Here is a 23,640-nt window from a genome sequence, read left to right on the forward strand (position 1 = left end):
CAATTCATAATACTTCTCGATATCCATAAAGACAGCGCAGGTGATACTCCACATTTCTGATCTCATATTGTGTGCTGTTGTGACACGCTGTCCTTTGTACAACATGCTTGTCAAATGCAGCACTTTAATCTCTGCAATTTCAGTAGCATCTCTTTGCCTTTCTGTGTTTCTCTGCTTCTGCATGAGTATGGATTCACACATTACTGCTCGCTCCCTTAAGTGTCCATCCCACCACACACCAGAAAAAAGCCCCACAGTGAATCTATCCTGAGATCAACACATCCCTGTAAAGTAGCTGTGAATTCATGCTGCTTGAGAATCTGGCTCTGTGTGTCTGAGATTATGATTTATAGATTTAGAAATGAAAGCTCTATCTCATCCACAGAAAGTAATTGTATAAGCTGCCTTGTGCTACTTCATTAAAATCAAAATATTCTAGAAACACTACTATTTGTGAGTTGTTTAGTCCTGCCAATCGTTGGGGTGAAGATCCAGCCTTGCTGCAGTGAACAGGCTTTGCCATTAACTTTCACAGTGTCAGAAATTTGCCCTCTGATACTCTGTTAAAGTAGGAGAACAAATTACTGATGCCTGTGACAGTGATTTCTGTACTTTGGACCTTTACCCTTGTACCCGAACCAAAATACTGATCTTTTATCTCCTTTGAGTCACAGTTTATGGTATTACTGTGTTTTCATGATTTAGATGAAGAGACTGGCAAGTAGCTTTATATAGCTAATCTTTATAATGGCTAATCAGGAGAAAATGAATGTTTTCCTGTGAGTTTATTATTAACCAGTATGGCAGGGACTGGAAACTCTAGACCAGTTATTCCCAGATTCTGTTTGCCTGGATACTGAGCTTCAGCTCTGTGATGGGCACCACATGTACTACTGCATGGACATCCTGCCCTAGCTTATTTCCAGCGAGCCATTCCTGATGGACATCGTTGTCCTCCACATTCATCAAAGAAAATTTCTCCTGCATTCCTAGTGTGAGGGATTGATAAGCACTTATTTTTATTAACTGTTTCCATCACCTTGCCCATGAGCCATTTATTTGTGTTGTAGCTATGGCATACTTAAAGCGTGTTATTTATTTTGTGTGCCTTTGATAATATGCGAAAGCAAACGTGGAGCATTCTGAGAAGCAAGTAGTCTTGGAGGGAAGAAAGCATTAGTCTGAAGTGATGCAGTATCTGAAATATTTTATTTAAAACAATCATACTTCTAGTATTTTCTAGTTTAAAAGATGAACATGAGACAAATTAAATTCCTTCCAGCACTTTCAGCTGCAGACCAGTATTTTTCACATGACAGAATGCCACAAACTCTGAATTCCTGGCCTGAAATTCCAGTCCTTACAGACTTCTTTGACTTTCATGAACTTTAGCATGCTGTGAGAGCCTGGAGTGTTTTTCTTTTAAAGAATTTCTAAGATTGAGAAATGAAGCTCTTAGAAACTTAGAAAATGCTAAAATGAAGGTTGCTGCTGTGAATTCCACTGTTCTTTCTTACATATTATTGCTCTATTTTTACAGTAACAGTGCCTTATTAACTACACATTTGGATCAAGTTACTGAATGAAGCTGTTCTATATTCATTTTTTGCTATCACATTCCAGTATATGGCCTATCCCTTATTCAAGAAATATTATTTAATTGCTGCTGGATGAGGCCAAGAAGTAGCATGTGACTATATGATGGAAAGAACATATTGTGAAACGCAGGAAACAGGAGCTAAGATGTCAAAGATTATTTTAACGTGGGTATTTCCATTCTTGGTGTTGTAACAATGTGATTCTTTTAAAACATTGCTGTTTGTGGAATTTCTCAAGTCTGCTGGATTGTTTTCAGAAAAGCAGAAGGCTAAAACTCCATTTGTACAATTTTTCACCAGTTAACACAAGAAATCTTTTTGTTTAATAAAACCCTGCACCACATGGGTTTTATTATTCTGTGAATGTTTTCATGGAGGATGCCTTGCCCCATTTCAAATGCAGATGCACAATATTGAGCTTTTCCCGCTGTCATCTTTACAGTCTTCATGCCAAAATCTGTGCGCTGATTTCATTAATCCAGTGGTAGAAAAGACTGAGCTAGCCAGTCACTCCTGTTGGGAGGAATTTGCAACGTCAAGAAGCCAGCATCATCTCTTCCCACACCTAGTACCAGTCCTGTTCAGGTTGCAAGGCACTCAGGGACACACTAGTGAATTAAACAGCGACAACAATTTCCATGTCTGGGAATTGCTGGACTGTAGTGTTGTATTACCAAAATGGATGGGTTATACAACTATGTTAGCAGAATGGTCCTGAGAATGCCTTTACCACATGACAAGCAGCTATCTTGCAAACTTTTCTTGAGTACTACCTGAAAATTAGCACAAGCCAGGGATCAGTCCTAACAGACAGTTTTGCAGGCAGACACCCTGCTACAGAGGCTGAGAGAGTTTAATTAGCAGTAACATAGTCAGATGATAACTCTGGGCCGGAGAATAGACTGTTTTGGTTTTTAGTATCGATTTAACCAGAGGGCAGGGGTATGAGGCTTGGGAAGTATGGTTTCTGCTGCTACTCCTGTGCTGTATAATTCCCTCAAGGAAACTATTTGGTAATGAAAATTACTATGGCACTGCAGATGCTGTAACTCCTGCTAGGACTGTGTGATTTTGCCCAAAGACTAAAGGAGCTGTCACCCTTTGGTGTAAGAGGGAATTTGGTCATACCAAGAAGTACACATTGTATTGAGTTCTTTTAATTTATGAAGATAGTTTCTGGAGTTTGTGTCTTTCGTCATTGATATCTGAGTGTGACACCCAGCCTGAAGCACTGCTTTGCACAATTCCTTTTGTTGCCTCAGATTTTTAAAGCTGAACTGATCATTGTACATTTTTATTTCCTTTGGTTGCTGAAGCAGAACTAACTGCAAAATAGAGAAATTTTGCTATTGATTCACCAAAATGAAGAATTGTGGGCCTCTGACTCCCTGCGTGTTTTGTCCATGTGTGCTTTTTTTTTTTTGGTTCTGAGCACAAAACATCATCTTAGTAATATGTGAGCTAAGTAGGAAAAAAAATCCCAGTTTTAATAAAAACCCCACTTTTATTTAAAAACTGCTTCAGAAAGCAGTAGGGTGTAATGTAGGAAACTCAATGCAAAATTTCATGGGGAAGATGAAAGATCTGAGTGAAGCGTGTGTTCCTTATTTTGCCTTTTAAAAAATGACCATTTAAAGCCCTCCCTTTGGCTCACAAGGTTTTCAATGGGACTGAGGCTGCAAACTGGCGTCAGTCTAAACTGCTTCCTTAGAATCAACTCAGTCACCCTCAGGCCATGTACTAGCCTCTGAAACTAAAACCATGGATTTTTTCCTCAAGGATTCCGATTAAACTGACTTCCTTTCCTCTTTCTTTAAACACCACTCGTGAAACTGGGACCCAGACCTAAGATGTTTTCCTTCAGCTAGGTTTGATTCTAGTTCATGTTTTTCTCGCACAGTAGTTGTGTTTAACCTCTGCCAAGGGTGTCCAAGCGGCATCTGTCAAGCGACACACAGCCCTGTTTTGCAAAACGCAGCCCTTAAGGATCCTAATGCAGCTGGAGAGGAGAGCTGCTGCCTTGCAAGGGTGTAACAGGGACGGACAGCCGTCCCTGGGCCTCAGGGGCAAGGGAGGACCGAGAGTGGGGGCTGGTGTTTCACACAGAGCAGAGCTCAACTTGTCTCTGTGTGAGGCAGTGTTTTCTCCTGCTAGGATGCCAGCTCCTACCACAGAGGCAGAATATCACCTACCAAACCACAGCTCTGTGGCAGGCAGGGGCTTGCAGCTGTTGCCAAGTTTTGGTTGCATCTGGGAGCTCATGGAGTGGGAGAGAGAGATAGAGACTCAGCTTAGCAAAGACAAGAAACCATTAAGTGTACTCCAAATTGCAGCTTTTGAGTTTCCAGAAGGTTTCTCACCCGTAACACAAATTATGAGATACCACCTACTTTATAACAGAGGACAAAAGTCTCTAGCAGAAGACATTTTGTCTTGAGCATCCGCTAAGCAAGAGGCTGTCAATTATCAGCAGGAATGGAAAGATGACTAATTTCCATAAACATTTCTGAGAAAAAAGCATACATTCCACATGACTTACTGAACATAAAACTTGATGATTTTGAGGAATAGGAACACACACAGATTTTTCCATCCTATATTTTGAAGGATCTTTGAAATTAATATGCAAATTAACCATTTATTTGTAAAGTATTACAACACTCAGTCAGTATTATAACACTCAGATTGCATGCAATAACTTTGCAGAGAAAAGACTGCAGAGATTTCATACAAAAACTAGGAAGTTTCAATCTTGATTTAAAAATCCTCTTAGCTTTAACCGTGGAACTGAGATGATGCTGCTGTTTGTTTGTCAGAAGCTTTTGTGGTGATTCATTTCCACTCTTATCAGGCTGAGTGGCACAAAACTTGTGAAAACAACATAAAATAAGAATGGCAAAATTTGGCTTTCTTTTATATACGGCCGTTACGAGAGATAATGTAAAGGAGCTTAAAATGGTTGTATGTATCACAGTTTCTAAAAGTGCTTTATTCTGACCAAAATTGATTAAAATGGCCATGCCATAAAGGAAAATTAAGTCCCCAAAGGAAACCTTAAGGATTTAAATTTTATGTGTGTGTTTATATACATATACGTGTAAAATAAATATATTTTGACCCTTAGTGCTGGCTTTCTCCCATTCAGTAGCAAAATGTATGCTTAGAAAATACATATTAAGAATATATCTCTATAGTCTCCAAATGGTAAGGTCCTTGGTAAATATAGATATGAACAAACCAGTATAGTTTTATGACTATTAATCTTTATTGGGTAAATGTATGTGTTACAAAGTAAGCAAACATTCCTAACACAACAAGAAATACTTTTTTCAAGATTTTTCCTACTGTGAACATTAGCTCCTGATGCTGTATATCTCATACAACTTGTGCACTTATTCCAAAAGAATAACATTATCTGATTACCTGGTGATGGGGTTTAGTTTGAAGGCATGCCAGAATTTTACTAAAATGCTTATTAAAATAACATGGTCTCAAGTTTTGAAAACCCATGTGGTGCAAACCTGACCCAAGTTCATAAAGAAGCAATAAAACTCATTGGACGACAGTTCATTAAAGCTAATATTTTCAGTGGTTGATGCATAAAACTAAAAAATCACCATTCATAATCATCTAGTATCAACATGCAGTTTTCTTCGTAAGACATGGTTAATGTACACTAGGAATGTGTACAAGGACATACAAATTCACAGGGCAGATATTGATTTGTTTGCTCTATTGTTGTGCTACTGGTATCTGTATCCAGTATAAAAGAATTTCAAATAAATGTTTTCCTAACCCCACCTGCTTGATATACATTAATGGCAAGTAATGTCTGGTTAAAATGTAATGTCTGTTAAAATGGAATTTATATTTCATTAGCTTGTGTGTGGAGAGCCAGAATGTGCAGAAGATACATTCAAACTTCAGTACTGTGTTAATATATTTGGCGCTGATTCCGATGAAAAGAAAATAGCAAGACAGGATTTTGAAAAGCTGGTGGCAAATATTAATGCTGAAGAATGGTCCAGTTTACTGTGACCAGAACTTCAGAGCCAGCCAGCGTTTGCTTTCACCAGTTAAATATTGAACTGGGCTTGCTGTTGCTTTGCTAGGCTGAGATACTGAAATATAGGCTTTTCCTGAAATACTGGTTCTTGGAAGGCTCGTAGGAAAACTGTATCAACAACTTCACTGTTAAGTACATATGCAATATTAAAAAGTACATCCTTATAAAAGAGCTCCAAACTCCACAAAGCATGTGTTTGTCTGTTTGTGCTGTTGGCATATCCCCACTTCTCCAGTGTATATGCCTCTGCTTTGACACCTTGCGTTCAGTTACATCAGGTTTTAACAATTTGAAGGCTAGGAGGAAACGTAACAGTTCCCCTGTCTGATCCCCTGCACACTGCAAGCTAAATTACCTTAGCTTCAAGCTGCTACTAAGGATTTACTACTACTCTTTCTTTAAGAGAGAGAGAGTGAGTGAGCATAAATATGTACTAAAAATCTATGAAAAATCACACCAGATACATCTTCAGAGGTTTCAGATGGGAATGCAATAAACCTGAATCCTTGACATCTTTATTTTCACATTTTTTTCTTATATCTGTAAAGTTCATTCTAGTCCAGTAAAAACTTCTTCCTTTAAATCTGGTCTCAGCTGAGCCTACTTATAGTTCATTCAGGCCTGTTTCCATGATGCAAACTTAAATGAACATGTAATAAGAACTAAATAAATGAACAGAAAAACATGAATCAATTGTTCAATTCCTGACATATACTTGGCTAAAGTATATTTATGGACAAAATTGACTGTACTGCACAAACTGCTCTCTAAATTATTTAAACGCCTTTTCCTTTGTTTTTCAGTCGCTTTAGAGAAGAGAGCAATAGCAACATTTAACGATTCACTAGATACAACCCAGATGACAGTATATCTTTGGTGAATCTGTTTGTCAACTGCCCAATGTATTTAGCTCATCTCTGATACACAAATAACAATGTGTTGCATCAAAACAAGCCTTCTTGATCTTTCAATGTTGTAATGCTATTCCACAGTCCAGAGAAAAATACCAGTTCCAAAAAAGAAGTTTTCTCAGATAAACATCTATTGGGTTTCTTCTTTTTTTTTTACTTGGTTTCAAAAAGAAGAAACCCAGCAAAGGTGGAGAAGCGTTGATGGTCCCCATGGAGGGCTCCGTTTCCCATTCGCAGCCAGACTTCATCTCCCTTGGCAAGTTTCAGCACTGCACTGTTTCCTGAAGTGTCTGCTTTCCCTTTTGATTCATAGCTAAGGATGAATATTTTAACAAGTCAGCTTTTTGTTTCTCAACAGTGATCAAGCAAACAACTTTAAAAAAAAAAAAAAATACAAGAAAGCACATTGTTATCCTGAGCAAAACCTCTTTGAAAGGCTTGCCAACATTTTTTCAACCTTATGAGGAAATTTTGGCATCTTTCTGCATTAGATTTCTGAGTCAAATTTTGCACCTTACCTAATTGCATCATTTCATTCCTTTCTGAAATTCTGGAAGTTTAACTTACGTATATTTTTTCCAGGGCACAGGAACAAATTTGTTGTTTAAACTAAAACTGCTCGTTAATCGCAACACACCAGATTTCCCGTGATGCTCTTTTTTCCATTGGATCCATCCCAGCTAATTCTAAATGCCTCCGGGTCAGGAGCCCCATGTGAGCTGAGCCCCTGTGCTCCCGGCGCAGGCAGTGGGCAGAGACAGGCAGTTCACTCCATCCTGAAGCCTTTCGTTGGAATGTAGACACGTTCGATGTGGGCTAACCTGTTGGCTTTGCGTGAGTGTTGCTTCCCTTTCTTCCTTCCACCTGTTGCCTTTTCTGACATCAGTACTTCAGGGGAAGAAAATTGGGCACTTTTTCTTTGGCAGGAAAGACCTATTGGGAACGAAGCACTCTTTGGTGGTGCTTCAGGTACAGGCTGTTGAAGAAACCCGAACAGTTTAAATGAACCTGCTGTCATCTAAGTGCCTAAAATCCAGTGTGATCAATCTAAGCTTTTGCGTCTGTTTATTCAGGCTCAGAAGAGGAGCTTGGTTTTGGCATCAGACTGCTGGTTGGTATTAAAGAAATAATAGTTTTTTTCCAAACACATATTTTTTTCAGATATCCCTCTGGCTACAAGCTTCTTGACCTGGTCCTTATAGGAGTTGATAAGCTAGAAGTGAAGCCTATTCTTGACAATCCTCCAGCTAACATAAAGAGTTCAGAAACTTTTTATTCCAAGTGTGCTAATGGTAACAAAGCCAGTAAATGGGGGACCTTTGCTTCTAACTCTTCCTTACTACTACAGCTTAAAGGCTCTCCACCTTTAAAGTAAATTGATCTCCCCTAATCTTTAACAAGACTGTTACTAGTCTGACAGGCAAAATGAGGATAAAGGTATGCTTTAGCAGAATGACAGCATGGGACTCCAACCCTGACTTGCAGGGCTAATTCCTTTCCCCTGAGCTTTGAGGAACTTGTAATAAAGGGTCAATTTTAGGTCCAGGCTCTGTGGCAGGTATGATCCAAATTTGCAAGTTGAGGGCGGCAAAATACAGTAGTTTTTCTTTGTTGGTTATTTTAGCCTACAGAATTTCTTCAAAAAATGAACAATTTCATGTTTCTTGGAATGTGTGCAAGCTATCACATCTGTGCAAACATGTCTTTTGCATTAAAATGGCCTACTCCTTCACTTACCTATATAAGCTGAAAACCGTGTTACCATTATGCATCAGGTACACGTACACTTCCTCCACATCTTCATGTTTCATCATATTGAAGGTGAAGAAATACACCCCTGAAAAGGTTACCACATACAACGTTTGCTTCATAGAGGGAGGTAGTCATGTTACAGACTTGTGCTTCTTGCTTAGAAAACGTAAGAGCTGAGGCCAAAATTACCTTCCAGTTGCCAGTGGGTATTTTGCTCCTGCTTACAGTGTGCCAAAATCTGATTCATTTTTATTCTACATATGGCAGGGGTTCAGCCACATCCTGTTCCAGAGAAATGACTGTATCTGAACATGGCAGGACCGCTCACCCCTTCCTTCTCACTGAAAGGGGAATGTCCCAGAGGCTGAGTCTAGTGACCCCTCTCTCACCTTTTTCCCCTTACCTTCTTGCTCCTGCCCTCTCCCAAAAGGGCAGCCACCAGGCCAGCCAAGGCTCATCCTCAGAGGCTGTCAGACAACCAGCATGTCACCCAGGTCAGGCAGGACATGAGTGATTTTAGCAGCACCCATTGCTGCTCACCTAGCCATACCGCATCCTGAACAATGCAGACATTGCCACCGCTTTCTCTTCCTACACAACACACACTTACCATCACCTTTTTTTCTTTTTAGCTCTTTCTCTCTCTGAAGTTGTCAGTGCAACCATGTTATGTGTCATGAGCTCTGCAAGACTCCCCTAGGTGGGAAGAAAAGTTCCTGGTTCCTGAACAGTAAGTCTGTAGCATTGACCCTGCAATGGGAGCTTGGAGTGTGCATCAAAGTCATTAAATCGTTGTGGGTCAAAGTTTATTGACATCCACATATACATTAATCTCAAAAGAAAGCAGCTGTGAGGACACACACCCATAGCTGTCAGTAAGATGTGCTACAGCAAGCTTGGAGGGCCTGACTTTAATTTAATATCATGTCCTGCAGCAGTGAGTAAATGAATGGCAGGGTGAGAAAAACCAAGTGAAGGAAGGTGGTTTCAGGCTTTGCTTAGACATGTGTTTGGTTATGGCCTGCCCCTCCCATCTCCTGTTGTTCTTATGCCATAGCTGCATAAGATGGGGAATTGATGGAGCTGAAAAATAATTCAGGAAAAAAATGCAATGCCTCATTTTCAGACACATATCTGTTGTAGGCCAGCTCACAACTGAACTGGCATGAGGGAAGATGGTGATGAAGAGAGTGGCTGGAGGCAGTAGGTGGAGGAGGCAACTGCGAAGCTGCTGCTACTGCAACATCAAGGCCATGGTTTTCTCATCACAGTGGCTGAAGGGCTAATGGTCTCAGAGCAGATGGTCCTGCTCCCTCCCCAGCTCTGGCCATGCCTCTTCCTCCTGCCTTTGTGCCAGCAACAGTTTCACCAGCCAACAAGCCCCGTCTTGGCTTGCTCAGTTTCCAATTTCATTTTTCCTGAAAGTAGGTAGCAAGAGCTATGCAGAGCAAGTGTCATCAGTGCCTTGTGCAAAGGAAGTTAACTAGTTTCTCATCATTATTGACCACACTTCTCCCTGTAGCTCCCAGAATTGCATTATTTTGTTTTGCAAACACTCACCATTCACTGGAGCACCAAATCTCCCAGTCATGACATCAAAAAAGTTCCCAACGTTGGTTTCGACACTACTGAAGATGATCCCACTGTTCTGGTTGCTGAAGTGAGTAGCCATGGAAGCCATGAATGCGACCTGCAACAATGCTGTTCTTATTCAGGCAGTCATTCACAAAATGCACATGTGTAGAGGATTCAGCTACAGAATTTTTTCCTGTATTTGCGGTCTGTTTATTTTCCTGACAGAGATGTTCTTCTAGGGCCTGCTCCAAGGCCATTAAACTCCAGTAACAAAACTCCCATTGAATGAAACTGGAAGAGTACTTGGCTTCTTACATTCAATTGGACTATTCATGACTGTAAAAGTAAGCGTATGGGCAAGTGTTTGCAGGTCAGGACCTTCGTTTGGGCTTTTATTTACTTTTAAGTCTCTCTAGAATAATGCAACTGAAAAGTGGTATTGAAATGGATGGTGTTTCTGACAAAAGTGATTTAATTAGTTTTCATATATTCCTTCGTTTAGACTGGATACTACTTTTAAGTGAATGTGGGAAATCCATACACATTAGTGTTTCTTGCTAACTGCCTTCAGACATACATTAAGCATTTTTATTAGAGGTCCTCTAGAAGTGCAGTTGCTGGGACTCAGCATTCAGTGCTTTTTTCTCTCTTACCAGTTGCCCTGTACCCTTAGTCACAACAACAGAGGGTGGTGGAGGCCAAAAGAGGAAACTAAAAAAGTGAAAACTGTGCTTCTTGCAGTGAGACATATTGACCATGGAAAATATTTCATAGGAAGCAGTGCAAAACCTCCCAGATTGGACAATTCAAATTGCCCTCAGCAAGATAGCAGGGAACAACCCTGCCAGCTTGTATGGCAGGGAAGGGGGTTATCTCTTCTGTGAGTCTGTAATCCCCCCATCTGACTGTCAGTAAACGGGGTACAGGCAGAATTGCTGCACCTGGATGTCAGAAGGTCACATAGTGACTTGGCATTTTATTTCTGTCTCTTAACTTCTTAGATGAGAAGTGTTCAATTACAGTTGTTACTGCCCCTCATAAAAATGATGTTGTTCATGAGATTCGGGTTACACTTGTATTAAAAAAACCACCCCAAACTTCTTTTGATTTCAGATTGAAATGAGAACAAAACCAAAACAGGCAAAATCAAATGCAAGTCCAGATCCAACAATGGAAACCATTAGCCGTCTGCTCAGACATTTGAGGAGCTCCAGATGTGAGCTGAAAGCTTGGGCTGATTTTCCTTATCCCTGCACGGATGCATTTCCTATGACGGCAAATTGTTAACTTCTTGCTTCTCAGCCAGGATCACATCTAAGTTCCTCATGTGTTAAAGGAAAGCAGCTGCTATGGCAGCTTTATGGAATTTATTGCTTTTTGTCTAGATTCCATTTCACATTCTCTTTGACCCTAAGCTACTTTTCTTGGACTGATCAGAAGAGTTGAAAAGATGTCCTTCTCCCTAGGTCTCATTTTGAAGTAGCAGATCAAGATGGACACGCCAATTCTTTCAAAATAATCCTGTACTTAAAACAGTATTGGTTGTATTCAGAAGTGTTTTCTCCTCTACCCCCACTCTAAAATTCTTAAGCATGATGTTAACAAGAAATGATATACTATACTGTGTGAAGAATTTATGAACACATCTGTTAAAAACAGTGATGGAATTTTACTTGGAAATAGGTATTGCAATATGAGCTTTTGTTATTCATCCTTTTTCATTATTCAGTTTTTAATTAAATTACTACCACTATCTTTATGTAAGAAAAAAATGCCGATAGCTCATTCTAAAATTGGAAAAGGATTTATTGTTGAATGTAATTACAACAAATACGTTTTTAAAATATTCAGCTATAATGTTAATTGCAGTTAATTCTTTAAGAATACTAAAATAATTCTGATTTATTACAAAAGTCCAGTAATTTTGGGAACTATTATCATTGTGAATTTTATTCTGTGCAATTATCCCATCTTACGCAACCTAGTGTGGAGAATTCAAACATACACAATGCCAAGAAATCCAAAGCCATTTTCCCACACTGCACACATTGGTTGTACTGTTGACTTTGCTGTTAATTTGCATTCCTTTTATGCGGATATAAAACATATGTGAATGACTGTTATTGGGAAACAGTATCCTTCAGTTAAAAGGTGTAGCTCTGTAAATAGATCAGAACTTCAATTTTCCCCATAGTCAGAGTGTTTGGAAGTAGGATTTCTTTTTGTGCATGTTTGCTAGATGCGATTTTGTCCCTTCTCTGGTGAACTTGTTTTGTGGGGTACAAATCAGATCAAGACTAAGACACTGCCATCGCAGTGTGTATGTGTGAGTGAGGATGTAAACTCCCTTACAGTTTCTGAAGATCTGGAGATTTCCCAAAAGCAGCAGCGACTGTCAGATCAAGCTGAGTTGCTCTTCTAGATCCCCAGTAATCGTAATGGGAGCCTCGCGGCTTTCCTCACATGTAGGCTCTCTGGAGCTGAATCTGACTGCATCACTTGCCCACAGAAATGCACCTACTGCCATCTGAAGTGCTTTAGGACTCCCCCACACAGGGCTGGCTGATCTGACCTGCAGAAGCCCCTTCCACAGTGGCAGCTGGACCAGGAGGGATACATCTCAAGCACCTGCCATGCATCTAAATCTTGCCTTTAGCACCTTAACTGTGCTACATCGTAGAGATAGTCAGGTCTTCCTGCTATTGCAGATGAACTCTTTGTATATTGCTACACTGCAGTATACAGTGTGGAAAAATCTTTTAAATCCCCTTTGCAACAGCAACCAAGGGTCTTAGTTATTCAAGTCCCATTTACTTTCGATTGCCTTAAGAACAGGACTACACCACGTCTCTGTTGTACTCATGTATATATATTTATACATATAAGCTCTCCGCCATCTGCCAGATTCCTGGGACCTGAAGAAGCTCTTATCCAAAAGCTATGCAGCTATGCCAACGGAGTGTTGAGCCCAAACAAATATATCCCATCCCTCAGCAGAACTTATCGGCTTAGGCTTGAACCCATGTTTTAATGCTCATCTGGCTTTTGGGTAGTTCATTCATAGGCAGAACCTACATGCTTCCCAGCATATTTAAGGCATCTAGACACATAAAACCACAGATAGCTACTGAGGGGTACTTTTCAAAACCAGAGGACTTCTGTCTGCACTCAGAGGTTTTGACCTGATACTTTGAGGAGCTGGATACCCATGCTTCTGGAAATCTCATGAAGCCTGACTGACCTGAGAAGCATGGGCCTGAGTGACTGCTCTACACTTTGCATATGCCATAGGAAGCACAGTTATGTATGTAATACAGCTCGACAGAAAAATGATAGTCCCTGCTATTCTCCTTTAAAGACCAAGGTATTGGCTTTCTGCCCTAAAAGGGAACCATATATGTTTCTTCCTGCCCATTTCTCATCTGGATTCTTACTGTAAAGAAAGACTAAGCCCTGATGTCTTTCTTTTCCAGGAAGATCTGGCAGAGGACATTTGTCAGTCATGACAAGGGCTATATATGTCTCTCATATATATTTGATTTACAGGGGGATTTGCTTCTTAAGTATCTTACAGTAGTTAGGTGCTGTTTTTCAGAGAAGAAAACCATAACCTGAGGGCTGCTGCAGCCAACACAAGCCAGAGATTTTGTACCTGTAGCTCTGGGGGAATCCCAGGGTAACCCTTCTCGCCTTTGGGTCCATGATGGCCACGTTCTCCCCTCGGTCCCATATCTCCTTTGTCTCCTTTCTCACCTTTGGCTCCTTCCTGGCCAGTTGCTCCATTATTTCCATTGTTGCCATGATTTCCTTAGAGGAAAGAGAGCTTTCTGTTTAACTTAAATAATTTCAAATAATATATTTTAACAGATAACTGTGATGATAGGGTCCATTTCCACCAGTTTGCAACACATGGACTTTTCAGTACCATAAAAGACAGATTGAGCTGCGATGGATAAGAAACAGCTGTGTGGTTAAGCTGAAGGTGAAGGTGTTGATGAGCAAGTTTCCAGAAGGAGGTAGATTGATGTTTAAGAGTTAACCCTCATGCTATCTTGGTGATGCTGTATAAACTGCTGATGTCTCAAGCATCCCAGAATCCCAGAACAGCGGGGGTTGGAAGGGACCTCTGGAGATCATCTAGTCCAACCCCCTGCTAAAGCAGGATCACCCAGATCAGGTTGCACAGGATCACATCCAGGCGGGTTTTGAATATCTCCAGAGAAGGAGACTCCACAACCTCTCTGGGCAGCTTGTCCCACTGTCACCTTCACAGTAAAAAAGTTTTTCCTCATGTTCAGATGGAACTTCCTCTGTTCCAGTTTGTGCCCGTTGCCCCTTGTCCTGTCACTGGGGAGCACCAAAAAGAGTCTGGCCCCATCCTCTAGACATCCACGTTTTAGATATTTATAAGCGTTGATGAGATCCCCTCTCAGTCTTCTCTTCTCCAGACAAGACAGCCCCAGCTCTCTCAGCCTTTCCTCATACAAGAGATGCTCCAGTCCCCTCATCATCACTGTAGCCCTGTCATTGCATTGTTGGGGAGATGTGCAAGGACAAGATGTCAGCGATCATGAGGCTCAAGCAGAGAGAAAGCCACTGTCTATTGACACATACCAGGTAGCCTGCATAAGCACTCTTGCTTTTCCTTTTGTGTAAAAACTTATTTCCTGATGATTTAAGCTACTTAGTGTAGGATAAGATAATTTTGAATAACATTTTGCTATCTTTAAAACATGTCTACACAAATGAAGAATGGCTGCAGCCTTAAACCAGCTAAATGACCCATCTGTGCCAGAAATGGGAGAGTGTGCATTCTCAGGGTGCTGGTTAGCTTGAATGGGTTGATTGATTGCATGTTCCTAGATGTAAAGAAAGAAAAAAATATCTGTAATGAAGCTTTTCTGAGATGGCTTCTTGTAAAAAGAGCCATTAAAAAAATATATTCCTGCAACTGCAGTATTACTTACTTCCTGATGTTTACTGAGGAAATTACTGAGCAAACGTCTATGCAACTGACAAAATTTTGAAGTTGGCTAGAATCACTGAGCAATTATTATGCCTACCTGAAGCAAAAGGCTGACCTTTCAATTAATTACTCAGGGGATTAATTAGTGTCATCATTGTTCTAATTCTACCTGAACTGAAATTAGATTCTTTGCCACTCTTCTCATTCTCTGATTAGTCACTCTGGTTATGAATTTACAAGAAGAATGGTGTTGTCTGAGATCAAATCTAATGATTAAGCGATTATAGAATCCTAGAATGGTTTGGGTTGGAAGGGACCTTAAAGATCATCTAGTTCCAACCCCCTGCCATGGGCAGGGACACCCTCCACTAGACCACATTGCCCAAAGCCCCATCCAACCTGGCCTTAAACACTTCCAGGGATGGGGCATCCACAGCTTCTCTGGGCAACCTGTTCCAGTGCCTCACCACCCTCACAGTAAAGAATTTCTTTCTAACATCTAATCTAAATCGACCCTCCTTCAGCTTAAACCCATTCCCCCTTGTCCTGTCACTACACTCCCTGATAAACAGTCCCTCTCCAGCTTTCCTGTAGACCCCTTCAGGTACTGGAAAGCCACAATTAGATCTCCCCGGAGCCGCCTTTTCTCCAGGCTGAACAACCCCAACTCTCTCAGCCTGTGCTCATAGGAGAGGTGCTCCAGCCCTCTGATCAGCTTCGTGGCCTCCTCTGGACTCACTCCAACAGCTCCATGTCTCTCCTGTACTGGGGCCCCCAGAGCTGGACGCAGTGCTCCAGGTGGGGTCTCACAAGAGCAGAGCAGAGGGGCAGGATCACCTCCGTCGACCTGCTGGTCACGCTGCTTTTGATGCAGCCCAGGACACGGTTGGCTTTCTGGGCTGCAAGCGCACACTGCCGGCTCATGTTGAGCTTCTCATCAATCAACACCCCCAAGTCCTTCAGAGTTTTTCTATTGAGAAAAAAAATTACTTCAAACAAGGAAACTAAATGGTGGAAGAAATTAAGCAAATTTTTTGTTTGGATAGAGAAATCAATAACTCTTAAAAATAACAGGAATGATCCATCATGTAAAGCCAGAACTACTTCTCTACCAGTTCAGAACAGAAGTTTGCAAGTGGCATTTGATTCAATCGAGGGAAGAGCAGCTGTTGTTGTTCCCCTTATGGGCACAACAATATGAAATGCAGCAGATTAAGCAGACAGAGAAATTTCAGGGTGCAGAAGGTTGCTGTCAGCCATACATTTGTGGTATCCCATGGTGACAAGAAAGTGTGACTGAGAGACATCCGCACATGAGGAAAAGGCAAAGGAAGGCCTGGGCTGTGTCCCAGTCTGTCCACTGCAGCCTTGAAAGTGTGGGTCTAATACAAAATTGTAAGAAGCCAACAATTTATTAAAATGTAATGCGATATTTCTGCACAAGAGGTCTCCCCATTAGATTTCTCTTACTTCTGTAATGTTCAATGGTATTTTTATAAAGGGTTGATGCATGAATAGCTCACAGCAGGCTAATACCAAATATGTCTGTGACCTTATTTTGCATAATACCCAACATATGTCAAAATAACAATTAATTTCAATATTTTTCCAACTGATGATAGTTCTTGAAACAGTTCATTCCCTCAGATTTAACTTCATAACACTCAGATTTAACTGTTACTGTAAACTGTTTCTAACAAAAATCACTACATTATTTTTTTGTGTGTATGGTTATCTGTCATGTCTGTTACTGTCAGTACATTTGTGAGACAGAAAGACTATGAAATTGCATTTTTATTGTGATAACAGCGGACGTAAGCTTTTGAAGATGAGACAAATCTGTCAGTTTGTGACATGTTCATTTACATTATATGTCTGCTTTAGGAATGGTGATTTTCAAATCCCTGAAGGTAGCTGCTGTAACAAACTTACACCAACATACAACTATCTTTTCCGCTTCCCTAGGCATTTCTTTTTCCATATCAATTATCAGATCGAAGTATACCCTTTTGTTCTGTATTCTGTTCTTCTGTGTGCATTTTTAATGAAAAAAAGTTTCTTTTTATTATGGAAGACAAGAAGAAAAAAGGAAAAGAAGAAATTTCTATGAGAGAATAGAACGTGTGTCTCTGTAAAATACTGGCTAGCAGTATGCTAGATGAAAAAAAGCTCATGAATACAGTACACAATAACATAGCTGGATATTCAAAAGTGATCACAATAATCAACTCCAGGGAACAAGTTCTTCCAACTTTAATAGAAGCGTTGTGCTGCTTTAAGGAGACAAATTTACCCTAGAAATATAATAAGATTACTTTCAGTATGAACTTGTGAAAGCTAATTTTAATAACAAATGGGTTTTCACTGGAAAAGACTTCAGAGTCTAATTGAAAATCTCTGTCTCCCCAGAAATTATGGAAAAACTTGTTCCTGAATTTGTCCCCAAATACTGATGTTTGGACCATTCTCTGATAATTCTTAGAACAGCCTGTAATTTATAGCCTATAATCAAACTGATCAAGAAATGAATTAAACTTCATCTTTACCTGGCATCCCAGGGGGCCCAGGAGGTCCTGGGGGCCCTTGGTACAGTCGAACTCCAAAGTCACCACGGCAGCAGGAACTGCAGTCTGGATTCTGTGGTCCAGTTTGTGGGGGCTAAGTGCACAAAAAATAAGCTTTAAATAGCTCATTCATGGAAGGCATCAATCATATGCATGTCAGTTACAGGGTCTTCATTATATATTCTCTGTTTATATATTTGGTAAGTTTTCAAAACACTCCTTATCTGGGCTGAAATCTCCCATACTTGGGTTGCCCCTGAAGATGTTATTTTTGGAAGATTTAAGGGAATAGCTCTTCAAGTGATCTAAGAGCTAAATGAATATTAAAAAAACCAACTTGTCCTGTCAAATAATGAGGGTTTTGAAAATAAAATAATACCAAGCAATGAAAGTTAGATGAATACTTCAGTTGGGTTATCCTGCTTTTCACTGATGCCACATTTCAGCTGACCTTTGTTGACAAACAAGCCTATGTACAACAAGTGGTAGGACACAAGGGACTTCATTTGACCTTCAGCAATGAACTATCCTCCACTAAACATAAAGAAAACTATGCTGGACCGCCCAAAGAAGATTTTTAAAAAGTCTTTGCAGCATATTCCTGTTCATGGCCCCACACTTGCACGTTTACAGGCTCCTGAAGTTGGGAGAACCTAAAAAAGTGCCAAAATATATGACAAAAATTTGAACTGAGCACAATACCTAGTCTTAGGGGCATTTGATTATTTGTAGTTGTGAGTGTGTAACTATGAAAACCTGTTTATATGCTGAAATTAATATAGCAGCATAAATAAACTGATGAGTTTACTACACACAGGTCAGCTACTGTAATAATAGTTTGATAATAGTTTTGGTTCAGTGTTTTTCTTTACCATATTATTGTATTTATACTAATGGAGTCTCATTCAATCCTGGCTGGATTTTGTAACTAGGCTCTTCTGATGATTTAATGGTCACAAATCTTCCAATGGGTCAGCTGAGGTAGAAGTCCAGGGTTTGATTTTATTTCTCTACTTCCTTCTCATTTCTCCCTCTTTGTTTCTTTTCCCCTGCAATTCCTTGCTATTACCCTGAGGTGTGCATCTACAGTTCTTAAATTCTGGAGGGGATAGTTAGACCAATCTGACTACTACTTTTCTATAATCGTTCTGCTCTTTGTCTTCCTTCCCTTTCTTTCCAGTCATCTTTATCATCCTCAGATGACTTGTCTAATGCAGACCTATTGGTTTAATGGCACCAAATGAGCCTCTGGTGGGATGGGAGCTGCCAAATGGACATACAGATGTACTGTATTCCTGCCTTCAAGGTCATCAGCTGGCTTGATCTGAAACACTAAAATTTTCTGCCCCTGTTTTGAACAATACCAAGAACACCCCCAGAATTTATTAATTTCAAGAGGCTTGGAAGTTTATGTTTGTGGATATAGAAAACCCCTTTCATGCCACCAAAACACTACAGCTCCTCCAATGGGACAGACACATGCCCTCTCCAGCAGGACCCACCGATGGTGGAGCTACCAGGGGAATACAGGCTGACCTGACAGCTCAACAAGTATGCTTCATATTCAAAGAGTTACGGAAGTGTTAAGACTTGCCAATGGGCAGAAGGGCTTCATCTTTATGGGGTTTTGGTCACTGTTGGATTTTTGGTTACTGTGCTTTTTACTTTAATTCTGGATAAGGTCTATACTTTATGAGAAAGATGAGTTCTGCCTATGGGACTGTCTGTTTCTGGAGAACCTGTTTGTATCTTTATTGCTGTTTTATCTGTCCCAATTGTTAGGAAGAACATAACCAACAATCACCAGACACACTGTTTAAAGCTTTCCTAATATGAGAGAAGAAGTAGCCCTGCTTTCAGCTCGTTTTCCATCCTTGAAGGGGAGCCAAGTACAAGAGGACTGGAATTGTGCAAGCATTTTGCACCACCTGAAATGCTAATGTTGACATGGCACTGAGATTAAAATCTTCAGCTCTTGTTTGATAGTGCTTCATATTCATGTTAAATGAGAAGGCAAACTATATACATACCCACCAAGAGCAAATAAGTCATATCAGCCTAGAAATATCCAAAGACTTAGAACTGTGGATTGGAGGGAAGGGAAGGCATGAATCCAGCAAAATGGACTGCATGTGAGACTCTCTCTGTGCAGGTACAATTTATTTTTTTACCCAATGCACTGAAATCATGAACAATGTTATTAGCTAACTAGCTATGTTATCATAAAATAGATACTAGTGCTGGTTGTAACCAAATGCTATTTGGCATTAGCTCTCGAAAAGCTCAGCAAGTTATTATGTGTGAAATGAAGCAAGTCCTGCCAGCCTTGTTGTATAAGAACAATTCCACTCACTTCAAAATAACTACTTATGCAAGTCATAAAGTAGTATTGACTTATTATCTTTACTGATCCTTTGACTAGGAGGAAAAAAATGTTCACAGCCAGCTGCCAAGAACAATGAATATTCAGGATACTCTTTTAATCTCTAAAACCAGAACTTTGTGAAGAGTACATTTAAAGGAAAAACCTGCTCCTGAAGTAAAGCTACGCTCAAATGGGACAGAGAGATTAATTACAACCTACTTGCCAAAGATGTCCTATGCAGCCATTTGCACATAAATTTTATCGCACAATGAATCTTTGGCATTGGTCTCAAAACATGAATATGATTTAGGAGCTTATGAAATGCATCTGTGACATTGATATCCTAATACAGATAGAAGACTGGAAATATTTCTGAGGCTATTATTTGCTGCATTTGGTATGATTTAGTATGTAGGAGGCAGTTCTAGGCAACAGATGGTCTATAAAATTCCTTTAACTTAAAGCTGTGAACGAACCATAATCAGAGACCCAGCACTTTTTAACTTCCTGATTAATTTTATGAGTTTCTCTTATACTGTCTAAGATAATGCAGAAGACAAGTAATGTACACGCACTGTTCTTGGCTCCTGTACTGAATGCAAAGTACCATGTCTCTGTGGGCGCTAAGGCCCTCCATGGCCCTTCTCTAGCAAAGAATTAAACAAACCAAAATTGCCAAAAGTCATGGTAAAACACCAGTAGGTTGAGGGGTACCTGAAGGTTTTCAAAGAGCAACCTGAAAAGGAAGAATGTGTCTGGCATGGCTCTCACCAGTCACTAAGAGTTCTTGTGCTTGAGAAATGCACATTAAATTTTACATGAGTTACCAGCAGCGTGGAAACTCGCCTTGTACCCAGTGCAGCGAAGAGAAATGCTGTCATCTCTATTCCACAACAGGGAATGGGACCGTTAAAACACTTCACCAAGAGGGTGAAATTCTCCAGCCAGAGCTAAGATAATCAAGAAAGGAGGGACTTTGAGGTGAAACAGCTTTCAGATAGCTCAGAGGAAAGAGAGGTTTGAGGTGAATTAAAACATGTCCGTGCCACCTTTGTTCCTCCTCTGCCTGGAAATCCCTGGAGTCTGGAGATGGAAAATACCTGTTGTGTCAGCCACTCTGTGATGGATTATCCCTGTCATGCATTTGCTAATGTTCCATTTCATTTCAGTAAGCCAAAAATTGCATCATTTCCCCAGCAAAGATTGCTTCTTAGAGAGGGTTTGGCAGGTAAGTGACTGCCATCAGCTATACTCAGACTCGCCGGGCTCAGTTTTAATGTCACAGCCTCTTCCCCCAGCAGGCAACTCCAAACATGTTGCATTAAACTCTGATGAGCGACACATGCACCCCAAACACAGTGACGCTTTCTGTGATGGAGAGTTTGACCGCTTAAAAAGCTGTAATTTTGTTTTAAATCCTGCTTTATCTGAAATTCTGTTAAGTTAAATCTTCTGTAAGTACCAGTAATACATGGTCTGTAGCATGCAGCTGCACAGTTCTGTCTGCAGTAAAGAGGTACACACACACTAGCCGGCTCATTGGACTATATACCTGGTGGTTTACACTGTTTATATTCTGCAAGTGCAGTTTAACATGCCTGCAGTTAAATATCTATTTTCCTGAGTGCACTGGAGGAACATATAACTCCTGCCCAAGAAATATGAAATGCAAAGCACTACAGAATTTAAATACAGGGAATATAGTGGTGTATTAAAGCTATTCCCATACTTGGATGTTTCAGTTCTTCAGGCCTAGGACAGGATTAAAATAAAATCTTTTCTCTGCTTATCATGAAGTATGTTATTATTAAACACTTGTCTGCTCGTCCATGATTTTTGGAACTCAAAATATAGTTTGATCTGAAAGAGTTTTAAAAAATGTATGATAAAAGGTGAACTATACAAGACTCAAACATTTCTATCAGCAAAAGGAACAAAACATTCATGTTCTTGTTGTTTCTAAAACCAACAGCCAACAAAAACTTCATTTGAGTGGAATTTTGTTTTGCCTAGTGCTAGAAAAAGCTGCTTCTTCAGTTCTTCAGATTTTTCCTTTTAAATTTGGACTGCAATATTTTATGTATAACCAAATTTTGCCATTTTCCCTTTGCTGTGAGCTAATAACTATAATATCTAAAATGTCATGTTGGCATAAAAAGATTCCCAGTTTAAAATTCAGATACTACAGATGATTTAGTTTCATTCCGAGTCTTTTTTCCTCTGAAACTGTCAAGTTGATATATATTATTAAATCTACTTGTTACATTAGTATCTGCTTTTTTCATACTATTCTTTAGAATAAAATTTTTGAACACTCAGAATTTCATTATGTTTGTCTCAAGCTCAAAAAATGTACTTTATATACATAATTTTCAAGTAAAGTTATTCTGTGCTAATTGAATCTTTGCAAATACCTCTATAAATTCTGTAATTTTCCTTCACATCCAAATGAGTTAACAAAATCTAAAACCTTGATATATTAAATAGTAATAATTTGAAATAATTAAGATACTGTATATCAGAATATACAGGATCATAGTTTCAGCAAAACAAAGGGCAGCTGTCTATGTTGAAACCAGTGTCCCCAACCACTGCTGGTTCTACCAGCTCATTAAAAGATCTTATAAAGCAACCCAGCAGGATACAGACCAATACACAGTTTTAATAAAAAAATATTTCATAAATATATCACTAATAATCTTAGCAAAAAAAAAAAAAATCTCATTAGCTTTAAAGATATCTTTAGAAGATTAATTCAGAGTACCTGGACTCTATCTGAGGTAGTCAGTTCTACATCATCTACCTCTGGTCTCAGGACTTTTTGGTCTGTAGAAGTGCTATTCTCAACAGTCCACTCTATAAGTTGACTCCGCTGTTTCAATATTTCCCTGCTTCTGGAACCTTTATGGCCAGTCTGGTGGTGACTTTGCAATACTTTGGCCACTGGTTTATAAGATCTTCTGCTCACCTCCATGTATTCATCTTGACACAGGCAAAATGGAAGAAAAAATAAAGCCAGTAGATGCCAACTGATGAAATCCTTCTCTGCCATGTTATTCAAAATAATTTTTCAGGAGTCCAGCAAATGCCTTGCAGAAGGAGAACCTCTTTGCTGCACCAGGAGTTATGTGGTCCTTTCAGCTTTTCCACTAGTAAGCCTGGCACTGAGACCAGTACCAGGTTTTATACGGTTGCGTGCAATAAATAAAACTAAAAATGCCAAAGTGACAGGATCCTTCATCCAAAATCAGTCATGCTCCTTTAAACAAACCAGGCATTATTCACCACTTCACCACCACAAGGAAAATTGATTTGTATGCTGGAAATGACCACAGCATTTAACAGACTCCCGTGGTTCCTATTTGGGGGCATTAAAAAATGTAGCACCTTTTCTTTGGCATGTTTTTGTTTAAGTGTGAAAAAATGTGATGGAAATGGAGAACATGTGGCTAATGGTTCACGCTCCTTGATTAGACATGGAAAGGCTGTGAATTCACACTCTTAAATGTCTTTTGGACACAGTCACCTTCCTTATTTGCCAGGAAATTCACACACACAACTGCGTCAGCCCAGTACGAAAAATCCTTCCAAGAGCAATTAGGAAACAAAAGCACAAGAGGAGCTTTTGCATATGATCCTGACCCAATGGCTGTTTCTGACTATGCTTTTCATTCACTAAAAGAAAAATATTGAATTTCTGTCAGTTGGCCAATGGTGGAAGGAGACTGGGTAAGTTGCTCTGAAAAAATGGGTTGAATTCAGATTCACAGAGCCCCATTTCTCAACATTAGTTCAACCTACTCAGCCAGGCGATATTTTTTTCCCTTGAGTTCCCTGTGTTTT

General features: G+C 39.9%; 1 protein-coding gene across 2 annotated transcripts; it reads right to left on the minus strand.

Annotated features, from left to right (window-relative positions):
- Positions 1-4,844: 4,844 nt before the first annotated feature.
- Positions 4,845-22,953, minus strand: C1QTNF3 (C1q and TNF related 3). 2 transcript variants are annotated; one of them, XM_054809458.1, is made up of 6 exons: positions 22,766-22,953; positions 17,415-17,526; positions 13,555-13,709; positions 9,888-10,017; positions 8,313-8,412; positions 4,845-6,888 (listed from the first exon to the last, which is right to left on the minus strand). In XM_054809458.1, exons 1-6 carry the CDS (start codon positions 22,847-22,849, stop codon positions 6,729-6,731), a joined length of 741 nt encoding a protein of 246 aa, XP_054665433.1. In that variant the 5' UTR covers positions 22,850-22,953; the 3' UTR covers positions 4,845-6,728. The 2 variants fall into 2 exon arrangements, with proteins under 2 accessions (XP_054665433.1, XP_054665431.1); XM_054809456.1 differs by having other exon boundaries at positions 22,562-22,953.
- Positions 22,954-23,640: the final 687 nt, after the last annotated feature.

This window comes from Grus americana, chromosome Z (assembly GCF_028858705.1).
Source record: "Grus americana isolate bGruAme1 chromosome Z, bGruAme1.mat, whole genome shotgun sequence".
NCBI classification, from domain to species: domain Eukaryota; kingdom Metazoa; phylum Chordata; class Aves; order Gruiformes; family Gruidae; genus Grus; species Grus americana.